Raw genomic sequence first — 23,044 nt, 5'->3', positions numbered from 1 at the left:
GCTGCATGGATGTCCGTTGTTCTGGAAGGTACGGTGGATGACCAACCGTGACAGTATTATACTGCCAGTTGACGGAGGGAAGTGTTTGATAATATAATATATATTGTGTGCATATACAGTGAATGTATTGTTACGTTTTAAGTGCATTAAAGGTATATTTTCATATGTTTCTGAAGTTAAGAGAATAAAAACAAACTTGTGTACATGGCAAGCACCCGACGTCGTTTTGTAAACGGGACTGGATTTCTTCACAGTAAATTTGCTTCCTGTACTTTATTATATTAATATGCCTAACTAAATGTCTTTTACTGATTGCAGTGGTGGAAAGTAACTAGGTACATGTACTTTAACTTTACTGAAGTATTTCCATTTTTTTTATATTCCGCACATTTGGGCATATTTGGGCAAGTGGCTATGGCCAAACTAGGGGTCAAACTAGCCCTACAAGTCAGAACCCAATGGTACTGAAGTTTCTGACATTTTTGAGACCCACGGGTAGCCCGGTTCGGCACGAATCGATTGGGCTGACCCATGGGGTTCCCAGAGGGGCTAGGGTCAAACTAAAGGGTTTTCATGATTCTAAATCCATTCCAAGCATTAGTTTTACACGAAAAACTCCTTGGGCTTAAAAAGGCCAGACATCACAATTCACAAATGTGATAAGGTCATCAAGTAGGCCTACATGGAATAGTATGCAGAAATTAGAATCAGTATGAATTTACAGTAGCAACATTAACCCACTATTAAAACAAATAGTAATTAAGGCTCTGTTCCATTTAGTGCAGGCAATACACGATACAATGCTTTTCTCTGGGTACTTAACTCGCCGTGGTGGCGGACCCTCCCCCGGGGTCTTTGCTTGTGACGCCGTCCAACTGAGTCCCCGGGGAGATGAGTGTCGGACGGGACGTCGTCGTCGTGACGTGGACAAGTTAACGTTCAGTCCTTTGCAGATCGTATGGTCTGCGGAGGAGCAAAGTGAGCAGTAGCACATGCACACTCTCTAAAACCCCTCTGTCTAACTAGGAGACCGCAGGTGTAGTGGTCTCCCCTCCTGCTATGACTTATGACAGCTAGCTCCCCCGGGCCCTCACTACCCGTCTTCACCGTCGGCAAGACTGACACTTGCGAACGGCCCCTCCCGTACCCAGAGTACCAAGACGTGGGCTCCAACGACGCACAAACGTCGAAGTGTCACTTTTATACTGGCGTCCTATAGTCGCCACCTGATTCAATGCATGCAATCAATGTCCCCATTCGTTTACCACACCCGCCTGTGCGGCGTCATCAATGAGTCTGCGTTCACACGCACGCATATCACAGTATCCTTTATTTATTTAAACATATTAGCGTGCTTTTATATAAAATATATATATTTTAACGCACTGTTATTATATGCCTTTATCTTCTGGATGATTGAACCTCAATGGAAACGGTGCCACTGATTAAACATGCGCATTATATGGTTAAATGTTAAAAGTTTCAGAGATGATTCAAATGTATATTCTGTAATGGTAATCACAAATCCAAGAACTGTAGGCTACTGAACTGACTGTTGAACTAAGAAGAGAAAAGAAACACTGAGGAAACAAGGCAGGTGTTTTGTATGTCTGGTAGGAAGGCATGTCGCGCGTAATTGTAGAACGCATGGCATTCACTGTAAACAGTGCGGGCGCAGACACCACAAAACAGTTTGCAATCAAACAGCCAGCCAATATACAGCGCATGATAGACGGCAACGACAGACAGGCTGACCACAGTGTTGCAGATGCAGTTAGTGTAGCAAGCAACTCTGACAACAATAGTACAGTATTACTGCAGACAGCTACCATTTGGATAGATGCACCAACGCAAAGCCAAGTAGCCAGGTGCCTGGGGGTAGCAGTAGCACCCGCACTTTCATTAAAGAGGATATTTCCAGAGCACTTAACCTGCCAGTTATAGGTAAAGAAACGTTGAATATGTATGTGTTTGGTTCCAAAACACCCCAGAGAATTACCTGCAGGAAAGTGAAGGCTCGTTTGAGAAATATTAAGAACAATCAAAGCATTGATGTCCATTTATTGGAAACACCCAAGTTGAGCTCTTCTATAAAGCGTCAAACGGAAAGATAAGGAGGGACTTGGAAGCAAAGGGAATGCCCATAGCAGATGTAGCCATCATAGGGATGGATGCAGTGGAATTAGGAGTCCTAATTGGCGGAGACCAATATTGGAAAATCGTCACAGGATAAATGGAGAGACTGAATGAAGGACTATACTGGAAAGTGTATTTGGATGGCTGGTGCAAGGAGAAGTCACCACGCTAAATATCATAACTGAAGTTGTGGACATTGAAGTGATGCACATCAGCAGAGGAACAGGCACTGTCAGATCAGTTACGCAACTTTTGGGAAACCGTCCTAATTCCTTGGAATCCACATGAAAGACATCACACACTCTCCTATCCTCCTGGTGGAGACCTGTGCCCAGAAGGGCACTTTTTCTAGTTAATTTCTGCATCTCTTAGGGCCCATTTAACCATTTAATGCGCGTGTTTAATCAGTGGCACCGTTTCCATTGAGGTTCAATCATCCAGAAGATAAAGGCATATAATAACATCAGTGCGTTAAAATGTGTTCTAAAAGCACGCCAATATGTTTAAATAACTATAATAAAGGATACATTAAATATATCGCCTGGTGCGATCATCAACAGCCTATTTAAGTTTTTAATGAACAATTTCTAAAAAGTATTCAGAAAACGAACCATAGCCTATTCTATGTTTTAATTTACCATTTATATATTTGACAAACAGTTTTCAGAACACCAAACCGTATTCTGAATACCGTTTGTCAAATACGAAATTAGAATTCAAATGACCGTAAAATACACGGACCTTGATGGTACCCCAACTTTCAGCAGCGGTCAAAAAATGGTGGTTGAATATAAACCAATGTGGGATATGTTAGTCGACACCTTTACAAACACATTGGTGAAGAAAATTCTTGGTAAGAAATGTATTCCCATGCAGATTTGACTGTTAATACTGATAATATTCCCTGACTACTATTCCCTGACTAGTGTAACTGAAACTGGGAGGTCAGGGGTTCGATCCCCGACCGGGTCATACCAAAAGCTGTAAAAATGGGACCAAATGCCTCCCTGCTTGGCACTGCGCATTAAAGGGGGGTCGAATCAACTAATCAAATGATTCCCGAGCGAGGCACGGCTACAGCTCACAGCGGCTTGGAGATGGGTCAAATGCGGAGAACAAATTTCACTGGGGTAACGTTTGTGACAAATCGTATTCCAAAGGTCACATACTGCTAGGAGAACCACTTGGTTTGAAACAGACTTTTATTTAGTTTATGTTCGATACATGAGACTCACAAAACAGAAGTCAAATAAAGCATCTATGACAGAAATAACTTATTTATTCGTAAAATAAGAACCAAAGAAAAATAATCTAAACACAAGGCCTGGCATGCAGCGATGACTAGCTGATGATACAACAGGTGTTTTGTTAGCCAGACGCAGGGGTTAAAGGTCATGGTAAAAACAAACAGAAGAAACCAGCTAACGCTAACATAAAGACATCTCTTTTTAAATACACAAATCAGGTCAAACTTTTCACAACATTCACTGGCATTAATAACCTTATCCTAAAATAAATGATTTTACAATATATAGATAAAACCGGGTTTTTTGATGTAATTTGCAGAAGCAAGCATTCACCCCTGACTGCATATAGTGCACCACGGCCGTTTGTTATTCCAAAAGTGATGGGACACCTGAAATGGCATGCCGAATTTATATGCTCTGCCGTACACGGCGCAAATAGCTGACCCACGAGCTCACAGCGCGTCGCATCGTTGCTGCGTTGTGAGCTTGTACAGGCATGCCTTTTTCGGCACGCAATGCCGTCCCGTCGTGGTGTGACAAAATATGAAAATCGCACTTATGACGACCGACCCATTTGGTTGGAAGGGTTCAAAATGGTGAAGATTGGTAAACGACACTCGCTGCGCCTTTCCCTGATTTGTGACGTTTCAAACGGATCAGAGAAAGATCTGAGAAGACTCCAGTTAAAGGTGAGCCTAAAGAACAGTCTTACCCCTATTCCAAACGTCCAGGCTGCTACTCATTGATGTTAATTGGCTCTATGCACACAGAATAACTCTTCCTACGTCCAGGCGGCTTCCTTACGTCCTTCACAGGTGTTACAGATGATAGTAATTAAGGCTCTGTTCCATTTAGTGTACAGTGGTTTTAAAACTTTAAAATCTCAAGGACCCCACCATTAACTCTCAGAGTTACACACCCGTACGGGGCCATACAAGGACATTTTGAGAGCCCAGCCAACATGCACAATAGCAGCACCCCGACTCTTGTTTGACCAGAGTGGAACAGAGCCTTAACACCTGTGAAGAAAGTAGGGAAAGGGTCCCAAGTTATTTCCAAAATGGCGCGCATGTATAGAGCCCATTACGTTCTCCTGGTGCCCAGATTCTGGCTGTAGAAATAGGAAACCAGCAGTACCAAGGGGTCCCGGGGAGGGACCAGAGTTGGGGAAATGACGGCACCAAATAAATCACTGAAACCACCCCCCCAATAAAAACAACATTTGGATTTGCTAATGCACATTTGCCCCTTGGACACGCGTTGAAACCTAATTTATATGGCACAGTACGACAGTACTGCAGCTTGCCGAAACTAAAAACATCTTAACTGTTTTTAACTTTTTAACCTCTTTGTTTTTGGAGTGCCACATCACCTTTGGGAGAATTTCCTCTAAGTTAGAAATCACAAAGCGAAAAGTCGTCAATAAAAACAGTCGCTATCGGTCACACTGTTTACATACTGAAAAAGGGGTGCAGAGTAGTGCGATTTTATCTCAGTGTTGAGTGGGTATAGGGTAGGGTGGGAGGCGTGTTAGGCTCATTGCTGCCCCCCAACCCCCCCCCCACACACACACACCCGCGGACTTCAAATTTAGTTCTAATCAAAGTTGAGCACGTTCCCGTCAAAGTGCGTGAGCACGTGGTTCTCGAAGATCTTCTGGTCGCAGTCCAGCGGGAACTGCTCGCTGCACATGGGGCACACCTTCCAGTGGCTCTCCACGTGCTCCTCGAACTTACTCTGGTCGTAGTTGGGCGGGAAGATGACGCCGCACAGCGGACAGCGCTTCATGTCCATGCTGCGCACCGGACAACCAGACAGGACAGGACAAGAGAGAGAACATCCATTGGATAACAGAGACAGGGGAAAGGGGGAGAAAGAGATGAAAGAGAGCTTGTGTTAACCGATTAAAACCTGACGTCAATCGTCTTCTAAATATTCAACATGAAGATAAAACCTGAAAAAACCTGTTTCTATATCAGTGGTGCTCAAACTTGTTCATGTCAAGGACCTCCAAAAATGTATGCGTTTGGCCGGCGATAACCCTGCCGGACGCCCAGAAGCAAGGATTTTGAGCTTTTAAAAAAAAACGTTCACTGTGAAAGAATATATATTGAAAGATTGCTTTGAAAATATATCAAGACTTGCATAAAATGTTCCAGGGATTAAAAAAAAAAAAAAAAAAAAAAAAGCAGATCTACAAGCTCATAGCACGTCACTTCGAATAGCCCAAAGTATATACGGCTAAACGTCCCACAGATGCTTTTTTCCCGGTTGGAGCGGGTTAATAATAAGCGAGTGGAGTGATGATGTTGTACAAGGCAAGGCACGCTGGGCTAATAAAGAGCATCTGTGTGGTGGTCTGCGTGGGTGGTCCGCTGGGCTGCTACTAGCACTAACATCAACATCAGGACACAGAGCGGGGCGCGGCTGTGTGTTACAGCGCATAACACATGGAAACAATGCACAGGTGTGGGCCACACAGTGTTGATTTCGTCGTTGATACGACAAAAGAATGCTCGTCGACTACCTTTTTTTTTCCCACCGACGGAAACTTTAATGAAAACTAAGCTATCATGACTAAAACTAAATGTATTGATAATTTCGTTAACAAATACAAACTAGACTGAAATGTTAGGAAGGGACTAGTGGAGAAGAGATCCAGTATGAGTCATTTTACACTTGGTTGCATGCTGAAAATAAGCTCACGTGTTGCGCTGACGCGAGTTTGTAGATCGGCTATTTTCAGCAAGCCATTTTCAGCAAGTGTAAAATCAGTAATTACCGAAATACATTTTTGTCGACTAAATCAACTGTAGATTTAGTCGACTAAAATCTTATATTTAGTGGACTAAAACTGTGACTCTAAAACTAAATGAAAACTATTCAAGAGACTAAAACTAAAATTGGCTGTCAAAATCAACCCTGGGGCCAGGCAGGCTGGCCTGGGACCCAGAAGAGGTTAAACGTACCTGGAGTCAAAGCAGAAGGCAGTTTGTCCCCCTTCGTTCATGAAGGGGCTGTGGGGTTCAGTCGCTGCGGGCTGCTCATTGGCGTTGCCCTAAGAAGTCGGAATATGATAGAAGAAAAAAAGATTATAAAAACTGCATATCTACATCTTACAGAGATTATTTTACCTGACGGCAAGAGTGGGAGGTCCGTTCCCATCTATTCAGGTTCAACGTTTTTCCTTTACAACATAAATTAAAGTCCATGACTGTCCACACGAGCCATGGTGGTTTAAATCCTCTGAAAAACTTGTGCAAATGTAATGTGCAAATTTATATACTGTACATGTACTGTAAACTCAGCACAAAGCACTCGGAAACTTAACTTTGGTCCGTTATTTCGCTCCTTTAATCAATTTAGGCAAGACATCGAAATTAAAAAAAAAAAAATTAAAACATTTTTTTTTCTGAAAAACCTCATGTTTCTATATCAGTGTATGTTGTTGTTATTATGTTGTTCCAGAGACCCCCCCCCCAGAAGCAAAGATTTGAGTTAAAAACGGAGACTCTGAAATAATATATATTCAAAGATTGGAGGCACATTTTCACGATTTTTCAAAAAAAAGCAGACCTACAAGTTTGTAGATCTGCTATTTTTCAATAGCTAAAGTATAACAATGCTTTAAAACACCAAAAGGGGTTTCCACCCAAAATGGGTTAATAATACCAATTGGTGCTGTATTTTAGATCGTTTTTATCGTTGATTAGTCACCTAATTATACTATACAACGAGGTATAGCTAGCATTAAGGATCGGGCATTCATGGAATGAGCAACACAGCTAAATGTGTGGGTAGAGCCTCCAAAACATTTGCCAAAAGGTTGGTATTCAACCCTTGCTTTGAGTTGCTTAGTGGATTGGATGATTGCACTCTCCCACAGTAAAAAAAAACAACACATATTTATTTATTGGCCATTTTTACACTCGGTGTTGGGGAACTCTGTAGCATCTGGAAGATCCATACGCAGCCACAGCAGCTTGGTATGGTATGGGGCAGTATCTCTGTCACAGGACAGAACTGATTGAAGCAGTGCTGTTTTCGTCGACTAAAACCATGACGAAAAATGTCCGTCGAGTACCTTTTTTCACTGACGAAAACCAAATAGAAACTAAATGAAAACTAAGCTATGACGACTAAAACTAAGACTAAATATATCGACAATTTCGTCAAGAAATAGAAACTAGACCAAAGGGACTAATATACAAGAGATCCAGTACGAGTAATTTTACACCTGGTTGCATGTTGAAAATAGCTGATCTACAACATCGGCTATTTTCAGCAAGTGTAAGAATAGTCATTACGACGGCATCAAGGCCCGCCAAAATACATTTTAGTCGACTAAATAACCTGTAGATTTAGTCGACTAAAATCTCATGACATGTAGTCGACTAAAACTAAACCAACACATTCCAGGTGACTAAAATGGGACTAAAACTAAGTGAAAACTATTCACACAGAGCCAGGATCATCACAGAGCACCTCCAGAATTTGAGGGGGGGAGATAGGATGGAATGGGCCTGCCGTGAGTCCAGAGACCTCAACCCAAATTGGAACACGTACAGCACTTGGGGCGTGCTGTACGTGCTAGACTGAGTGACCAACAGAACCACGTCAACCTGCGTGGTTGAGGAATGGGATGCCATCCCACAGCAACATGTGGCTGGGTTGGTTGACGAGCATGAGGAGGTGCCAAGCTGCTGCTGTGGCTGCGTTTGGACCTTCCACCCGTTACCGAGTTCCCCAACACGGAGTGTCAAATTAATAATTTAAGTGTGGGAGAGTGCAAAAACAAAGGGTGAATGGTCTGGATAAAGTAACGCTGTGGTAGAGTAGAGACATCCAAGCAACGTCTCCAGGCGCTACCCCTGAGAACAACCCCCCCCAAAACATAGGGATGTGCACTAGGGCATTCACTTCTAGTCATGTTTACTAGTTGACTAGTTGCCTAGTTTACTAGTCGACTAGTCGGAAATAAATATATTTGTACATTTAAAAACGGTGTACATTGGTGACTATAACTATAATCTACCTGATCCTGAGGCCTAATATATATATATATATATATTTCTTATCAACTAGTACCAACAAGGTGGACTAGTGGATTTACTAGTCGCTCAATGCCCTAATGTGCACCAGTGGTTTTCAACCCTGTCGTCTTCTATATATTCTCTAATTGTGTAGACTTCTGGTAAATTAAGTAATGCAGATGTTTAGCAATAATTTAACCCTTGAGAGCGTAAAATGAAACGTAACTCTCCCGTCATTTAGCTGGGGACCACCTGGAACCGCCTCAAGGACCACTGGTTGAAAACCACTGATATATATATATATATATATATATATATATATATATACCATCTATGAAAGATGCTACTACAGGGAATAAAGCGTGATATATTCTTCATTATATCACGGTGGACATCATTACATTGTTGTTGTTGTTGTGCTGCTCCTGCTCCGTGTCGTCGAGCGGCGCGTCGGGCCGGCTGAGGTTCCGGGCGGGCTGGATGCACACCACGTTGCTGTCCCAGGAGGGGGGGCCCACGGGGGGCAGGCGCAGCAGCTGCTCGTCAGAGAACGGCTCGTCCAGCTCCTCGTCTGCCGAGAGAGGAGTCGCACGACGCGTTACGGTACGCGACGTCCAAACAGACATTTCTAATGAACTCTATTAGTACTAGGGGTGCAGCGGTTTACGGTTTGAAACCGAACCATTCGGTACGGCATACACGGTTCAATACGCCCTAATGTACCGCGGTCTTTCGGTTTGAAATCAATTAATTTCTTCCAGCTGCGGAGAATGTATTTCTCGGTCACACACCGTCCTACTTGGAAGTCTAGCACTGGCCCTCTGGAGTGTGTGTGGAACTATAGTGGCCCTCTGGAGTGAGTGTGGAACTATAGTGGCCCTCTGGAGTGTGTGTGGAACTATAGTGGCCCTCTGGAGTGAGTATGGAACTATAGTGGCCCTCTGGAGTGTGTGTGGAACTATAGTGGCCCTCTGGAGTGAGTGTGGAGCTATAGTGGCCCTCTGGAGTGAGTGTGGAACTATAGTGGCCCTCTGGAGTGTGTGTGGAACTATAGTGGCCCTCTGGAGTGAGTGTGGAACTATAGTGGCTCTCTGGAGTGTGTGTGGAACTATAGTGGCCCTCTGGAGTGAGTATGGAACTATAGTGGCCCTCTGGAGTGTGTGTGGAACTATAGTGGCCCTCTGGAGTGTGTGTGGAACTATAGTGGCCCTCTGGAGTGTGTGTGGAACTATAGTGGCCCTCTGGAGTGAGTGTGGAGCTATAGTGGCCCTCTGGAGTGTGTGTGGAACTATAGTGGCCCTCTGGAGTGAGTATGGAACTATAGTGGCCCTCTCCATCTTCAAAGTCTCCAACCCCTGAAGTTGGAAGGCATTTGATGAATCTTCCACCAGGTCTGAACGTAAAAGATAGATGCGAGTACTCTCCCCCCCCCCCACTGGCTGTGTGAGCGTGCATTACTTTCACAGAGGTGGGTCAGCCAGTGTGTGTGTGTGGGGGGGGGGTGTTCTGGTCAGCCTGACTGACCTTTAGCGTGTGACTGTGAGCCGGCGTAGGGGTTCCCGTAGTGCAGCTGGTGTCCGGGGGGGCTCTGGGTGGAGACCAGCAGAGGGCTGGGGGCGTCCTGGCTGTAGGGCAGAGGGTACTGCAGGAACACCGGGACACTGCTGCTCTGGCTGCTGCACTCCGTCACGGTCAGCTTCTCGCCGCGAGACGGCTCCTTCTTGTTGCCGCCGGTCTTCGACACGTCCTGACGGGAGAGAGAGAGAGAGAGACGACGACGACATCAGAGACACGTATTTCCCACAGATTACACACACACACACACCCAAAGCCAGTTTGAAACTATTATATGACCAGCGGCAGAAAACTATCATATCTATTGGGAGAAATACGACAATGTGCAAACACAGCAGCAACAGTTGGTAAATGGTGCATTTATATAGCGCCTTTATCCAAGGCGCTTTACATAGATTGTGCATTACATTCACCCACATTCACACACCGTTGTGCATCGTGTGTGCCGCACTGAAAATAGCCACTGTGCAAGCTCACGGGGAGCTTGGAGATTGGCTGTTTTTGGCGCATGACTTCGACATGCAACTAAATATATATCATCCTTTAGTTGAGAGCCTTCAATGACTTCAGAGTCAAAATGTTATTTTCAGGCCAAAGACCTCTTAGCTGAGAGAGTGAGACGAAGCAGGGACCCCCACTATATAGACCTCTTAGCTGAGAGAGAGACGAAGCAGGGACCCCCACTACATATTGTATAAAGTTGTGTTGCATATTAGACTTTTTCACAGATATCTTCATAGACTTGTTTAACAGCACTGTCATTGTGTAGCTTTTTGTTGGATTCATGTTCATGTGTATTTTCAGACAGTTACATGTAACCACTTAAACCCCCAATACTTAGGTGTTGGGGGTTCCTACTCCCTCAGAGTATGGATGCTAGGGTTCAAGTGGTAAAAAAAAGCGTTCCTATGAGTAAGGACGGAGCTTGAAACCAGATACCCGAAAGGCCCGATAACAAGCTTATTGAGTACCCGTTATCAATAAGCTTTGGGCTTATCAAGCCTGTTATCGAGAATAGCGGCACAGGACGTCATGTTTAAACAATCAAGACAAGAGGCAATCAAGCAATAAATCTAATCACCCATGCTGGCACGAACATGTCGGTCTAAAAGCGTATTGATACCTGCCAGCAAAATTACCCTTTTAAAGTGATGGTACACACATTAACCAGTTAACAGTTTCTACAATATTGTTTTCCAAAAGTAAAGAAAGTCAATTGCCTTCCGTCCGTCAGACAAGTACTGCATTTGAAAGCCTAGTAAAAGGCAGTGGTTCTGTTCAGAATTTGTCGTCGCCAGCCTTTCCACAAAATAATAGAAAATGCTCGATAAGAACCCGGGGCCTGATCGATAAGGTGCTATAGTTATCAATAAAAATGAACGAGCTTCAAATACGCGACAGCCCCCTGTAGTAGACCCCTGCCAAGAGAAAGGCATGTTGGACTCTCTATGCTATGGAATCCAACTTGAATCCATGCAGAGAACACAGTCACACAGCGAGCGGAGGGGAAGCTGTGGATTCTCGGCTCCACTCTCTCGGTCTCACAAACAGTTTAATTAGCGCCTTCGTCGAAAAAAGAAACTCCTCTTGTTTTCAAAGAGACGGGAGGCTCAAGGGTTTTTATTTGACGTTTGTATTGCAGGCGCCAATTTTATTTACAGTCTAAAACCTCAAATTGGGTCATTTTTTTTTTGCTCTCCTCTGAGCTGCAGCAGTGGCTGCCTCCGGAGTTGTGGGGTTCTGGGGCCTGACGCGGACCTTGCTGTGGTCCGGAGTAATTGAATGGAAAATCGGAAACTCATTTACTTAGCTTCTCCAATTAGAGAGACATTTTAAAACGCCAGACCAGATTGGGAAAGGGGGGGGGGGGGGGGGGGGAGAAAAAAAAAGTGGCAGCTTTTTTCTTTTCTTTTTTGGGGTGAGAGAAGTCTATAAAGAAGAAAATGAAAGCCGTCACTAACCCCCTCCAGTTTTTCCTTCTCCTTCATCAGGACTGTGATTGAATCCTTGAGTTCCTTCACTTCTCGTCCCTTCTCTGCCACCTGGCTCTGCAGCCCCGCACACACACATAGACACACACAGACACACACACACACACACACACACACACACACACAGAGAAAGAGAGGAAGAGGTTAGTGTCAGTGTCACGTTACGTGCAAGAACTGACGTGGCTCCCACAGCTCAAAGAGCGGAAACCCAGAAGTACTCCGGGTCCTTCAACGCGTCACGTTAATTGATCGTGGCTGTCAAAGGCTTCCGTCTCGGTCGAGGCCTAATATATGTACAGTAGAGCTCAAAGCAAAACAACCTGTTTGAATCCCCCCCCCCCCCCCCCCAGGCGCTGAGCAAATATCCGGCCGTCCCGAGCCGAGCGCTGGCTGGCTGGCGTCGTGGATTCCTCCGGAGCTCGGCCTCGACTGTCTCCGCGGCCTCACATAAACAGCAGTAAAAAAGGGTCTTCTCCGAGCAGGCTGGCCCATAAACAACGCTGTCAGAATGGGATTGTGGTCGGGCTGGACAGATGGCATCAAAGGGCTGGAGGAGTCGCTGAGCTAGAGCAGCCACACACACACACACACACAGCCATGAAGAACCCCAGACTGTCTCCCTGTAGTACTGACTGTTGTGTCCCCAAGCCAAATGAAGACGGGTTGACCACAGTGTCGAATAAAACCGAGACGAAACTTTTTCGTCGACTACCTTTTTTTCCACCGACGAAAACTACATGGAAACTAAATGAAAACTAAGCTATGATGACTAAAACTAAGATTAAATATACTGACAATTCTACAACAGGGCGTTTCGAGGAAGCAATCAGATTGGTTGAAACGGCTTCTAGCCGTGGCTCAAACCAGCACCAGTGCACCTAATCAAAACAAAGAATTCAGCTGCTCTGTTTTCCCAGAGCGCTAGCAAACTCGGTGGCTAGCGCTCTGGGAAAACAGAGCAGCTGAATTCTAGTTTCTTGGGACATTTGTGGTCGTAGTGACTACATCTGTCATTACAAATATTTTCTTTTTCAGCGATTTTCTTAGTTTTAAGGGTAACCGTTATTAGAATTGCAATATTACACTCGAGGGTGTGGTTTAACGTGATTATTGCCACTTCAGTGATGCTTGCGGAAGTCGACTTCGTCTCTTTCCTTACCGCATCACTGTCGTGGCAATAATCACGTTAAACCTCACCCTCTCGGGTAATATTGCTTAAATAAAAACCAGACTAAAATGTTAGGAAGGGACCCAGTGGACAACAGACCTTGTAGCGGTCCTCCTCGGCAGCCAGCTGCATCTTCAGCGCGTCGTTGATCTTCATCTGCTCCCTCAGTTTCACCTCCATCTTGGCCAGCTCGTCTGCAAACATGCAGCTCCTCTCCTTCTCCTCCTGCACATGGATTCAAGCATCAGGAACGGAGACCAGATTCTACAAATAATGTCTTCTAAAAAACAGTTTTCTAGAAAAACCCTTATGTTTCTACATACTCAAAACTATTTCATGTCAAGGAACCCCCGAGAAAAAGTATGAGAACTACTGACATAGAAACATCAGTTTGGTGTTAAGAACAGAGACCAGATTCTACAAATGTCCGCTCGCTTCTTAACACATTTAGTACATATCAAGTCCTGAAACGTCATAAGGATTGGAACCGAGAGGTGCCGTCGACGTCTGTGGACGTCCTAGCGACGTCCAAACGACACAGGGCGAGATAAGAATATTCAGAATTATTCCTATTTTTTTTTTTGGCATTTCGCTTTTCGCTTGCCGTATGCTAACGCTCTTGCCTCCCTACACTGGCTTCCTGTGCGCTACAGGATCCAGTTTAAGATTTTAATGTTTGCTTTTAAGGCTGTAAATGGGTTGGCAACTTGGCACCAGTCTATATTTCGGAACTTGTAGCTCCTAAAGTATCGACAAGGGCCCTGAGGTCGACTGACCAGTCGCTTCTCAAGATCCCTAAATCAAAGCTGAAATCCCGGGGGAATAGGTCATTTTCTGTTGTAGCACCCAGTCACACTGTGGAATGAACTTCCAACTCATGTCAGAGCTTCTCAATCCTTGTCTGTGTTTAAATCACGTCTGAGAACTCACTTGTACTCCTTGGCATTTGAACATACTGATTAAGAGTTGCTGCTTCCACTGCATTGTGTCCTTATGTTGCCCTGTTTATGTACTGTTGTTGTTGCTTTTTTCTTGATATTCTAGTATTTATTTGTGTACAGCACTTTGTTTCAACCTTGTTGTATAAAAATGTGCTTTATAAATAAAGTGGATTGGATTGGAAAAAACCCTGACAGTTTTCTGGAAAAACCCCTATGTTTCTACATACTCAAAACCATATCATGTCACGGACCCCCGGGAGAAAAACTACTGACGCAGAACTATACTGACATATAAACATCAGTTTGGTCTTAACCCATTCTGACCGGGAACCCGTTTTGGTGTTCAGCATCATGTTATGCTTTAGCTATTGAAAAATAGCAGATCTACAAGCTCATAGCGCGCCACCGAGTGGCGCGCTACGAGCTTGTAGGTCTGCTATTTTTGAAAAATCGAAGAACGACTGACATTTTTTAGAATCTGATCTCAGGTCAGAATGGGTTAATCAGACCAGTGTGTGTGTCCAGTGGAAACCTGGTATGAATCTGATCTCAGGTCAGAATGGGTTAACGGGTTAAACCCAAACGGTAGGAATGCTTACGCTGAGCATCTGTTTGCATTTCCTGTACTTGTCGCTCCTGTCGGCCGCCTCCCTGCTAATGCCTTTGAGCTTCTCCTGAATGAGAGCCTCCAGCATGGGCTCAGCCGCGCCAGGGCTGCCTGCAGAGAGACAGAGGCAGACACACACACACACACACACACACACACACGAGAGTCATTTAGTACTAGGGCATTAAGCAACTAGTTGACTAGTAAATCCACTAGTCGACTAGTAAATCTACTAGTCGACTAGTTGGTACTAGTTTTTTTAATGTACAAATATTTATTTCCCAAAAAAATTATATATATATACATAATAGGTAGTTAAAACTGTTTAGTAGCCAAAAACGTCAAGACGTCTAATTGCCTATTAACCCTCTAACACCCGCATTAATTTCTACTTGCAAAAAATAGATTTCAACCTTACTACTACTTTGTACTACTAGCACTGACACTAAAAAAGATGTTAAAAAAAATAAAAAAATAAAGTTTGATGAAAAATTTATAATAATTATATAATAATTATATAATAATATAATAAATTAATAATTTACATTTGGGGGATATCTTTCACAATAATGAATAAAACATGTTCTAGACATTCTAATGATCACAAAAAAACATATATTACAATTATTTTACCTACTTTTATTAGGGTAAAGGTCAAAAGTTTTAGGTTAAAAAATGTTAAATTGCACAGAGTCCAAACATTTTTTATTTGTGTGAATTTCAGCCTCTGTGGGGGGTATTTATATGCAAATATCATGACTAATGGCATTGAATTGGCATTGCAATGAACATCACTGATGACATTTAGGTGAAAAAAGAACAGAAAAAAAAAAAAATAATTTAGTAATTAATTAAATTAAATTTGTTGCTAAAAAGCAACTCTGGGTGCTAGAGGGTTAAGTAATGGATGCCACGGGCGTAAAGACGTATCCCCTTGGGAATAAAAAAAAAAAAAGGTGTACAGGTGATGACATGCACATTTACATGCATAATAGAATTACAAATTCTTTCTCTCTTTATAATGGGAGAATTGGCACTCAGAGCCTTAACTGGTGACCACCAGGTGGCGCTGAAAACAGCCCAACTAGTTAAACAACTAGTCGACTAGTAAACTAGGCAACTAGTAAAAATGACTAGAAGTGAATGCCCTATTTAGTACTGAGGCAGGGCTGTGCAGTGCGTCACAAGGGGGGGGACGACAACACACACACACACACACTGTTGTGTTTAGATGGAGGTACCTGGTACGGAAGTGTCTGGACTCCCAGAGGCAGGGACGGTTATGGCTTCAGCTGCAGAGTACTTCTTCTGCTCCTAAAATAAAAGCAGGAACACGAGCACAATTACGTCTCGTTAGTGATGTGCAGGCCAGCAGGGTCGACTGGGTTCGTCCATGTGCTTTATATACATTTAATGTTTTTGCTACATACGCTGACAAAAGGCCATATTATCTGATTTAGGGTAAATAGCTGATCGAGTCGTTTGGAGTGAATATCGTTTCTATATCAGTAGTTCTCATATTTGTGTTAAAAAAAAATTGCTGTGAAAGAATATATGTTAAAAACAATTGCACGTTTTCACGATTTATCAAAAATAGCAGACCTAAAAGCTCGTAGCGCGTCACATGAGCTTGTAGATCTGCTATTTTTCAATAGCTAAAGTAAAACATAATGCTTAAAACACCAAAAGGGGTTTCCGAGAGGGGCACGGTGGGTGGCACAGTCGGTAGTGCTGTCGCCTCACAGCTAGAAGGTCCTGTGTTCGATTCCCGCTGTGGGCGCTGGGGGCGTGTCCCCTCCCTCGCATCATCAGTGCCCATACCCGAGGCGGGGGTTGGCGAAAGGGCCTTTCTGTGTGGAGTTTGCATGTTCTCCCCGTGTCCCCTAGGGTAGGTACCCTCACAAAAAACATGCAGTAATCCTGGTCTCTAAACTACCTCCCCCTGGCCAGCCGGGGTGCCTGATGGAGGGGAAAGGAACTGGTCAGAAAAACGTGTTCCTTCCACTCGCTACGTCTGGCTCAGGGAAACTCCCCCCCTGTCAGGTGAAAAGAAGCAGCTTGGACTCCTCATGCATAGAAGGAAGCATGAGATCAGTCCGCTGCCCCCCCCCCCCCCCCCAGGTTGGCAGAGGAAGTGTAGCGCCCAGGATTACATTAGATAGATAATTGACACTGGGTGGAAAAAAATGGGTTGCAAAATCGTGGGATAAAAAATATACAAAAAAAAACCCACCAAAAGGGGTTCCCATCCTTCCCAGTCCTGAATGGGTTGTTAACCCATTTTGGCCCTTTTGGTGTTTTAAACATTATGGTATAATGTAGCTATTGAAAAATAGCAGATCTACAAGCTCATACGAGCTTGTAGGTCTGCTATTTTTGAAAAATTAAATTAAAATGTGGCGCAAATCATTGAATATATATTTCAGAGCGAACATTTTTAACTCAAATATTTGCTTCTGGGGGGGGGGTCCCTGGAACGACATATTTTGAGATGGGGGGGTCTGTGGTCCAATAGAGATAATTCTGGGGGGTCCTTGACATGAAAAAGGTTGAGCACCGCTGACATAGAAACATGAGGTTTTTCAGATTTATTTTAGGATTTAGAAGCCTTTTTTTTAATTGACCTCCTGAATGGGTGTGTGTGTGCAGCTATAGAAGACAGATTAAATGGACTCACCCCCGGCGGCTCAGAGAAGCGCAGCACCTGCCTCTGCAGCCTCTGGCACTCCTTGTACTTGTCCTTGTAGTGTTCGGCCGCCATGTGCAGCCGGAGCTTCAGGTCCTCCACCTCCCGCTGCATCTCCGCCACCACCACGGCCACAGCGGCAGGCACTCCTTCGTCCTCCTCGTCCTCCTCTGCCCTGGCCTGGAGACAACGCAACGGGGGTGATTTTAATAACACATTTTGGCCTGAAAAAAAATCTTCTAAATCCTCCAGTTTTCTGAAATAAATATTTTTTCACGATTTTTCAAAAATAGCAGACCTATACAAGCTTGTAGCGCGCCACTCGGCTATTTTTGAAGAATCGTGAAAATGAGTAAATCTTTGAATATATTTTCTTTCAGAGCGAACGTTTTTTTTACTCAAATATTTGCTTCTGAGGGGTTCCCGGAACAACATATTTTCAGACGTGGGTCGGCGGCCAATTACATATAATTCTTGTGGTCCTTTGACATGAAATATTGAGCACCACCGATACAGAAACACGAGGTATTTCAGAAAACTGTCAGGATTTAGAAGACCTTTTTTTTCCTCGACATCAGGCTTAAAGGAGAATTCCATACTAGAAGGCTTTCCTACCTTTATTTGTAGTAGGGATGCCACATGGTGACCATTTGCCCAATCGAATATTCTAAAGCTCTGGCGATTAATAATCGATTAATCGACCCCCCCCCCCCACACCCCCTCCCCTCAAAAAAAAAAAAAAAAAAAAAGTTTTATTTTTTGTTTTTTTTAATTTTTTAATCAATATCAGATAAAACTTCTAAGATTTTATATTATGCACATGCCATGGTCACATAACCATTATGGGCGCGTTCGGAAATGCGCCCTGAACGCACTGGTGTGCTCTCTTGTCGTTCGTTTATTCAGTGCACTCAGTGCGTTGTCGTTCGAAAATCCAGTGCGCTGCGCACCGGGTGTGCTGAGTGCACGCACTGAGCAACCCTACCCTCAGGGTAGGGTTGCTCGGTGTGAATGGTGTGCTTACGTCACAGCTGTGTCTCTAGCGCTCCCAGGTGGCGTTCTGTACCTAGGTACAGAACGCACACAGTCAGTGGGCAGCGCTGTGATTAGCCCAAGGCTATAGTGCCTACTTTATACATTCTCAACTTCGCCGTCATCCTCGTCGCTGTCCACTATTGCAACAACAACAACGGCTGAACTTGCCAACAGAGAAACAACTGTAGCCATCGCTTCTGCCATGTTGCTCTTCTACAGTAGGCTAGGCTACTTGCTTGTGAAGTTGTACTTGTGCTGCGTTTCTCGTTGGCTGCAGAGACTCGAGTTTTAGTGCAGGCGTAGGATCAAAACAATCACAAACGTGCACGCCCCCTACAGGAAGGTGTGTTTGGTTGTAACTGGTCGTTCGTAAATAAGGCACACTGAACGCACTCTGTGACGTCACCGCCCACCACACTCAACAAACTGACCACATTCCCGGTGCGCATTTCCGAACGCGCCCCAAATGTTGAGTGCATGCTTTGATGGTTACAGTTTTATAATCAGTTTTGATGAGTAAACCTTTGTGGAGATCTTCTCAGTGCCATTCAGGATGGAAAATGAAATCCATTTGGATTTGGGGAGAAGTAGTTTCATAAGGGGCTGGTATGTATTACTTGATATAAAGAGAACATGTTCAGTTCACTAGTCTACACTCTAGTCTACACCTGCCTTCATTTCATCTGATTGTCTGTCTGGCAGGCACTTAACAAGCGATCGTTAACTGTGTCTGTTAGATAGAGGGGCAGATCAGAGTGGCTTTGCTCAACTTGATTTATACTTATATTCTCCACTCTGATGAAGGTACATGTTCGATATATCATGCAGCATTACTTATTAGCCTATATTTTAACTATTAAAAAAAAAAAAAAATTATGAAATATTAAAATCGATTTTGGGGACGGCAACACATAATCGAAAAATCGATTATTCGGTGGCATCCCTAATTTGTAGTTGTTACGTCCCCACCAAAGAGGTCCAGGTGTTATTTTGTGCAAAAGCGCATTATTGGCTATTTCCCCTACCATAAGCCCTCAATGAATTGCATTGAATTGAATGGGGCTATGGGGTGTTGTGCTAATTCGCTTATTTCCATCGCTCAAAAATCTATTTTTTTATATATATCCTCATAATGTAAATAGTATCCCAAGCGACACACTTTACTACTTATGTCGATGGAAATAAGTGAATTAGCACAAAAAACCCAACCCCCATTGAGGGCTTATATTAGGGGGAAATAGCCAATAATGCTAACTTTTGCACAAAATAACACCTGGACCTCTTTGGTGGTGGGGGACGTAACAACTACAAATAAAGGTAAGAAAAAGCCTTCTAGTATGGAATTCTCCTTTAAAAAATGTTTTTTTAAAAAGTATATCTCTCCCTCGACTCACCATGGCCTCTCTCTGCTTCACGGCGGCCTCGGCCCGGCCCTGCTCCGCCAGGCGCTGCTCCACCAGGCGCTGGCACTGCGCGGCGGCCTCGGCCTTGGCCGCGCGCAGCGCGTCCGCCTCCAGGCGCATGCGGTACAGCTCCGACATGCTGCGGTCGCGCGCGCTCGAGGCGTCGCGGAGCTCCGCCGACAGCATGGCCGACTGCGTCTGCGTGGCGTGCAGCTGCTCCTCCCTCTGACGGAGCTGCTCCCTCAGGGCCTTCACGTCGCCCTGTGGGGGGGAGGGGGAGCAGAATGAGGCGTGTGCTTCTACACTTAACCCATGTTGGTGTTTTAAACATCGTTATAATGTAGCTATTTTTGAAGAATCGTGAACATATTCTTTCAGAGCGAACGTTTTTTAACTCAAATCTTTGCTTCCGAGAAATTTTAAAATTTCGATTATCGATGTGTATCTCTACACGTGATCATGCGTGATCACGTGTAGAGATACACATCGATAATCGAAACGTTTTCGTTTTCAGGAAGTAATTAAAACAAAAAATCTATGGACTTTTGATATAAAAACACACAGAAATAAGAATTTGCCCATTTCTTTGACATCCATTGTTAGGTATGCTCATACCTTTTAGACCACGGATATGGTCTAAAAGTGTGAAAAACGTATTTTTTTCATTTCACTACGCCTTTAATGCAGAAGTGGTGACCTAGGTAAGAGGAGTATTGCCGTTACCAGAGGGGAGACCTTGGTAAGAGGAGTATTGCCGTTACCAGAGGGGAGACCTTGGCCAGGATCTCTCTGTTCTGCTTGTCCTTGTCGGCGAGGCAGGCCTGCAGACGAGCCACCTCCTCCTTGAACTGGGCGATGGTGTTCTCCTTGTTCACGTCCACCGACTTCAGCATCTGCAGCTCCGCGCTCAGCTTCGTGTTCTCCAGCTCACGGTTCTTCAGGTGAATCTGTACACACGCACACACACACACACACACACTTGTGAGGACCTTCCATTGAAAACATTCATTCGCTCTTCCAACACCAAAGTTCCAGACTAATAACTACGCAGTGATATTAAGAGTCTTTGAACAGTCCACACACACACACACACACACACACACTTGTATAAATGATTGCACTAGTACTGAAGGCCAGTGTTGCCAACTCTCCAGTAACGGAAGTAGCTAGTGGCTCCTCGAAAAGTCGCTAAAAGTCGCTAAGGGTGGGATATGCGCGCGCGTAGCGCGCGCCGCCCCTAGCGACTTTTTTGCGTCCCTAGCGACTTTTAGGCGCCCCTAGCAACGAAAATATGTAGCCAGCCCAGAAAAACATTTGTCATTTATGTGCACTTAGTTTGTATCATCTCTTCATTTGATAACACATCGTTTAAACTCATTGTAATATTAAAAAAAAACATACCTCAATTCAACTAATGTTTAGAACGCTATTTTGTTCCGATCCATACAGGAATTAGAAGGTTAATACTTTATGCATCCGAGTGTGTATTTTATTTTTACTAGCAGACTAAACTGAGCTGCCAGTGCTTCCTCCTTTCTTGCTCTGTCGAGCTCGAGGGGCGCGTTCGGAAATACCGCACCGGAGCGCACTCGCCTAGGCAGAGCAAGAAAGGAGGAATCACTGGTAGACAGTCTGTGCAGTGTGCACATAACCGAGCCGAGGAAGCCACTGAGCCTGCTGTGACCTGTGAGCCAGACCAGACGCGCCGACCACTTTTAGTTTTGCCAATTTCGCGGATTTGAGGCTGAGAAAAAAAAAAAAAAGATTTTATCTCTGGCGCATATCTGGCGCCTGTCAACACGATTTGTCCCCAATTCACCAGGGGAAAAAAGCTAGATTTCTCGCCAGAAGCTTTTCACTAATTCAGTCGCTAGGGGGGTCTGGAAAGAAGCTAAATATGACGACAAATCCGCTAAGTTGGCAACACTGCTGAAGGCTATACTCTTACTTGATTCTCCTGTTAATTCTTCCCATGACTTGTGACTTAAATGCCATTATTTATGCTCGACCCTGGGCTTCCATTTAAAAACTTGAATAGAAGGATTTTGAAAAGAAAGAACAGTTATCTTATTATCTGGAGGCTCATATCGGAGCGATGTCCCCAATAAACTGTTGCCGGGTGGCGGGGGGAGGCAAGAAATCACGCTACAGTCGCGTAGTCTGAACAACTCTGCATGAGATGTACCAAACGACACAATTCAAAGTAAATGTCGCGTGACGTTAATTACAAAACGGAGAGTGAGGTGAGCCTGTAAAGTTTCCCCCAGTGCAGCTACGGTCGCAGTGAGCTAAATCAGCCCGGTTCCCTTGGCGACGGTACTACGCACCACTCCCAAGTTGCGCGCCACAACAAAGAGCCACAAAAACACCAGTAAGAAGAACAAGGCAGAATAAAGTCATGCCCTGTTTTAGACTAACTACATAGTCTGGGTGTATATTAAGCCAAACTATGCCTCATAATGACCACAGGAGAAAGTGAAAAACAAGAACAGAAGCATGAGATGTTCACATATTTGGAAATGTTAACGATTTCCGACGTTGGAAAGGAAGGAAGGTCTGGGACAGTTTTTTTTCTGAATCACTTTATTTGACGTGTGTGCAATAAATCACTGGTTCGCAACATCCCCCCGCCCAGGTATCCTTGAGCAGGTCCCAGGGGGGTCCCCAGCAAAATGACGGAATGGCTAGGAACTAAATGGACCCTTACGTTGCGTTGCGTTCACACGGGCAGACGCAACGCCGCAGTCTACCATTCATTGTCAATGGAAGACAGCGACGTGACGACGCAAAGACGCAATGATGCTGGCAATGTGGCTGCTCCAAATGATAGTCCCATTTGTCTTTGCGTCTGCCCGTTCCATAGACATGAAAAGGTATAGACTCTTCCGGCTCTGGGACGCGTGTGAAAATTGAAGACGTAATTTTCCCCGAGATTCCATGCGAAGCATGAGCGGACAAGCTTGACGTAAGTCCCGGAAAAGACGCGCTGTGATTGGCCAGTAGTCACTTGAGTGACAGCGAGAGACATGGAGGAGTCGCATGAGTGACGTCACTTGGGCAGCGACACAGCGTGCCTTCAGTGCTTGACTTCCTGCCTTCATTGGAGACACGTCGCTCCAATGAACTGCAGCGGCCAGTGAGGCATCACTTTTTTTTTTTTATATCTAATGGTGTGAAGTTAACCCACCATGGAGTTACAGGTCTGTAACTCAGAGGGCATAC

At 44.5% G+C, this 23,044-nt stretch overlaps 1 protein-coding gene across 3 annotated transcripts in view; it reads right to left on the bottom strand.

Annotated features, from left to right (window-relative positions):
- Positions 1-3,320: 3,320 nt before the first annotated feature.
- The window catches only part of tax1bp1b (Tax1 (human T-cell leukemia virus type I) binding protein 1b), a 46,525-nt gene continuing 26,801 nt past the window's right edge, over positions 3,321-23,044 (bottom strand). For 2 of the 3 annotated variants that reach the window (XM_080769108.1, XM_080769109.1), the window contains exons 8-18: positions 20,584-20,769; positions 19,814-20,083; positions 17,376-17,564; positions 15,940-16,012; positions 14,691-14,809; positions 13,250-13,375; positions 11,953-12,039; positions 9,941-10,163; positions 8,818-8,987; positions 6,353-6,441; positions 3,321-5,178 (exon numbers count right to left, since the gene is read on the bottom strand). In XM_080769108.1, coding sequence (XP_080625234.1) covers positions 4,980-5,178; positions 6,353-6,441; positions 8,818-8,987; positions 9,941-10,163; positions 11,953-12,039; positions 13,250-13,375; positions 14,691-14,809; positions 15,940-16,012; positions 17,376-17,564; positions 19,814-20,083; positions 20,584-20,769 — 1,731 coding nt within the window. In that variant the 3' untranslated portion in view covers positions 3,321-4,979. The remainder of the gene's footprint in view (positions 5,179-6,352; positions 6,442-8,817; positions 8,988-9,940; positions 10,164-11,952; positions 12,040-13,249; positions 13,376-14,690; positions 14,810-15,939; positions 16,013-17,375; positions 17,565-19,813; positions 20,084-20,583; positions 20,770-23,044) is intronic. The other variant, XR_013964439.1, reaches the window with a different exon arrangement.

Source organism: Protomyctophum bolini (assembly GCF_963924005.1).
Source record: "Protomyctophum bolini genome assembly, chromosome: 7".
Classification (NCBI taxonomy): domain Eukaryota; kingdom Metazoa; phylum Chordata; class Actinopteri; order Myctophiformes; family Myctophidae; genus Protomyctophum; species Protomyctophum bolini.
The sequence above is the reverse complement of the archived record's forward strand: the minus strand, read 5'-3'. Positions and strand labels throughout refer to the sequence as shown.